Below are 4,159 nucleotides of genomic sequence, written 5' to 3' on the forward strand. Positions count from 1 at the left end.
ATGTATATATATATATATATATATATATATATATTTATTTCTATAATGAGTGGATTTAATTAACACATGGAAACTTCCTTGACACCAGGTTCGGTCCTTACTTGTATTCAGGGCCAGTGTAGTGGGATGTGAGTTGATGGACATTTGTTACATGTGCAGAAGTAGAGAGCCCTATAAAAGATTAAGGTTATAGCATTACCTGGGAACAAGTTAACACCTGTATAGATCTATAGCATATATAATTGTAATATGTGTCAATGATTTGGTGATAAAATTTCATATTGGCTTATAATAAAAACAGTATAGGGTGACCTAATATATATATATATATATATATATATATGTGTGTGTGTGTGTGATATGTATATCTAGTTCAGTCAGAGATTCAGATCAGTTATGGTTGATAAAGGTAATGTTACATATATTTACTTATGTAATCTCAATTTAAGCTTGTAATATTTTTTTGCACTCATTCCAGTTGTTGCAGTATTTGATTTACTGATGGAAGCAAATCATAATTTCAAATGTACCTGTGGTTTCTGCGTATGTACAGAAGCACATGCTAAATTTAACAGAGTAATAGTATGTTCTGACCTAGGGGATTAATAATGAAACCATGCCACTGAAGAATATCAAATTGCTTCTTGACATTGGCCGTTGTTGTTCTCTTCATCAGTTGCCTTGTGTTCCTTAGTCAAAAGAGTAGTCTGAGCAACATTCTCTCAATCATTGATTTCTTTGGATGACAGCTTTTCTCAGAATTTTGACCTCTTTGAAAAATTCAAAGTAAAGTGTAACTGTAATAATTGTAATAATTCAAGATAAAATGAAACCCATGGCATGTTTATAACAAGAAAAATGAAAATATTACATGCAAAATTTTGCCTTAGAATAATGGTGTGTTTTCTGTTCACACTGTAATAAACTAATACAGAAAGCATTTTTAATTATTAATAATGACAAAATCCCCTTGCAACAGTTTCATTAATTACATTTTGTATGTCTTTGTATATGTTTTTGTTCTTTGACATTGGAGAAACTGTAAATGTTTCTTGCCATGTGAGCTTTGAAGTCTTCTAAGACTTAAATGACATGATACATATTTCCTGTAAGACAAACCTTTCATTGAATCACAGTGAATGTTTAAAGTTAACATGCAATGAATCTTAATAAATGATAAAATCTTAAATGTTTTTCTTCTGTTCTTCCAAAGTATTGATTTACTGCAAATTCAAGCATACTTAAATGTAAGTGTATATGATAACAATTAATATTAATACTGTTTTTGTTTACCTCTTTGCAAAATATTGGAATTTTTACTTAATTTCTGATAATGAATGAGTGCATACATTTTTTACATATACATCCAAGATATTAAGTTTGTTTTAAAGTTATTACTTATATGTTCTTGTAGCAGTAAATTTTGTATACGTGGTACCTAAGTCAATTTTAGTCCAAGCTCTGTGTATACTAGCTGTACAAATTGTTGAATAATTTGTTTTATATTGGTTATTACTATATTAATTTAGTAATTTTGGGTTAACTTTTTTAGTTGAGAAATGAGCAAAAAAAAATTTTGAATTTAAAAAATACCCTGTTTAATATGTGATCTTTTTTTTCATGCCTTTATTTATATTCTTAGCAGAACATAAAAAAAACACACTATCAGATAATAATTTAATCCCAGAATTACCAGTGCGAAACTTCTCTGTTTCCATGTGAAACTTCTCTGTTTTTGAAATCTATATTTCTAAACTGTTTATGCACCGAATTACTTTTGTCCATAACATTATTGATCACATGGTCCCTAATAACATACAAGTCAACAAAAACAATTTAAACAATTTGTTTATTATTAATTTTGAGTGTTGTAACATGCAAAAAATAAAATTACTCGGTATGATGCAATACGTGGACCCACCAGCATTGAATAGTATAGAAACAATCAAGTAATTTGAGGGTTAACTATGTTTAAATTGGAAATGAATTTTTTCAATTTTGTTACGTGATTTTCTTTTGAACTTTGTAATTTCCTCACAGTTCGAGCTGTACTGGGAACAACTGTTATATTTGCCTTCCAAACCTATCGTCTGGCTTTAGAAAAGGAATTTGGGAAAGTTATGACCACTTGGCTGATTTTAATCACAGCATCACAGTTTCACTTCATGTATTATTTATCAAGACCCTTGCCTAACACCTTTGCTCTCATACTAAGTAAGCTGTCACATGTTTTATGTTAAGAAATAACAAAGTAGTCTTGTACTTTTAGTGAAATCTTCTCATTAGGTTTGATGTGTTTGCATAAACATACTTTTTATGTACTAATCTATGTATAGAATTATGTAAGACACTCCAAAACATACTTTTTATGTACTAATATATGTATAGAATTATGTAAGACACTTCATGATCTATATGCAGTGTATAGTAAGAGATTTTGTTTTCAGGAATGCTGTATTTAAGTATATTTGCTTTTTAATTTAACATATCTTTTCATTTAGATAGTATGCCAAATGTAATTTAGCAGTAACTTTGATAATTTTTGATAGGAATATATATATGTTTAAAACAGCATCATTAATATATACATATACATACATACATATATATTTTTTTTTTAGCATTACTAGCCTATGGTTACTGGATTAGACAAAAGCATCTTCATCTGATTGTTACTACTGCTGCTGCAGTTATAATATTTCGAGGAGAAGTGGCCATTTTATTGGGATTTATTTTATTGACTGAACTGACTGCCAGGAGGTTAACAATTAAAGATTTGTTGAAATATGGAATATCATCTGGACTGGTAATGTTAGGTATTGGTTTATTATTGTTCCTTTCTGGGCTTCTTCCCAATTTTAGATTTTTAGTAATCTTATTACTAGTACTTGCTATTCACTAGATGGTGTTAAAATACTGCATCAGACTGATGGTCTAATTGTGAGTAAGAATAAATTTTGAACACAATGCAATTGAAACTTTAAAAAACATAAGGCACCTTTCTTATAAATAATAAGTCAATTTGAGTATCTTATCATAAGTTTCATGAGATTGCTGAATTCATTAATATCATTTGGGACAATATGATTAATATGATATGCACTTTAATGAGTAATTAACCAATTTCTAATTTCTTTCCTCACTGATAATAAAGAGAAACCTTACAAATAAAAGAATTGCCATGTAACAATCTGGGCATCCAGATACAGTGATTAACCATATCTACATCCAGGTATGAAATTACTAACTAACTAACTATCTGCACATAAGACTGTAAAATTACTGACTAACCATTTGTACATTTCAATAACAAATGAATTGATAAATGATGTACATGTATATATATATATATATATAAAATGTAAAACTACTGACAGACCATTTGGACAAACAGGTACAATACCACTGTTTGTGGTAATTGCACATACAGATACAAACATAATGCTAAACTATCTTCATAGATGTAACATACCTAAGGTAAAATCTGTATGACAATTTTACCTATGTTTTGGCTTCCCAGATTAAATTCACAAAGCACAAATGGAAAAGGGGCATTAGTTGGATGAGGATTGGCTTCTATCTGAAACACATTTACAAAGAATTTTTTATTGTATGTTCTTATGATCCCTCAACTACAAATGTTTAGTCTGAAACAGACTTAAAACAGATAAATAAAATATTTATCATATGCTATGAATATATTTAATGATAATTAAACAAATAAAACACAAAACAGTAATCACGAGGAGAAACTACAGCAAGAAAACACAACAAAAAAAAAGGTGAAATCAGAAATCAGAACGTATTAAAAAATGTATAATTTAAATGAAGACTGCACATTGTTTAGTGTTAGATAATGCTGTTTGATGTGGAGGGTTTCTTTAATCAGTAATTCCAGGTCAGTATTAGACTTGCAGAGGATAGAAAAATTTGATAGCATAGGTTGATGTCCTATTTCTTCACTATGTTGGTGAATAAAGGAAACACAGGGGTTACTCAATTTTTTTTGCGTTTTGATGGAAATTCCCAATAGGCTCTGACTTTTAAATAGCATTTGGTTTTGTCAATATAGGAGGTCTTACAGTCTCCACACGTGTAAAGATAGACAAGCCAGGAACAGTAAGGAAAGGGGAGGAGATCTTTAATAGGAAAAAAATTT

At 29.3% G+C, this 4,159-nt stretch overlaps 1 protein-coding gene across 4 annotated transcripts in view; it reads left to right on the forward strand.

The window, feature by feature from the left end:
- LOC106457197 (dol-P-Man:Man(7)GlcNAc(2)-PP-Dol alpha-1,6-mannosyltransferase-like) overlaps positions 1-4,159 on the forward strand; it is a 28,448-nt gene that overhangs the window by 10,335 nt on the left and 13,954 nt on the right. For 3 of the 4 annotated variants that reach the window (XM_013916589.2, XM_022383038.1, XM_022383039.1), the window contains 2 exons: positions 2,041-2,214; positions 2,622-2,816. In XM_013916589.2, the coding sequence (XP_013772043.2) occupies positions 2,041-2,214; positions 2,622-2,816 (369 nt within the window). The remainder of the gene's footprint in view (positions 1-2,040; positions 2,215-2,621; positions 2,817-4,159) is intronic. The other variant, XM_022383040.1, reaches the window with a different exon arrangement.

The sequence above is a fragment of the Limulus polyphemus genome, unplaced genomic scaffold, assembly GCF_000517525.1.
Source record: "Limulus polyphemus unplaced genomic scaffold, Limulus_polyphemus-2.1.2 Scaffold302, whole genome shotgun sequence".
NCBI lineage: Eukaryota > Metazoa > Arthropoda > Merostomata > Xiphosura > Limulidae > Limulus > Limulus polyphemus.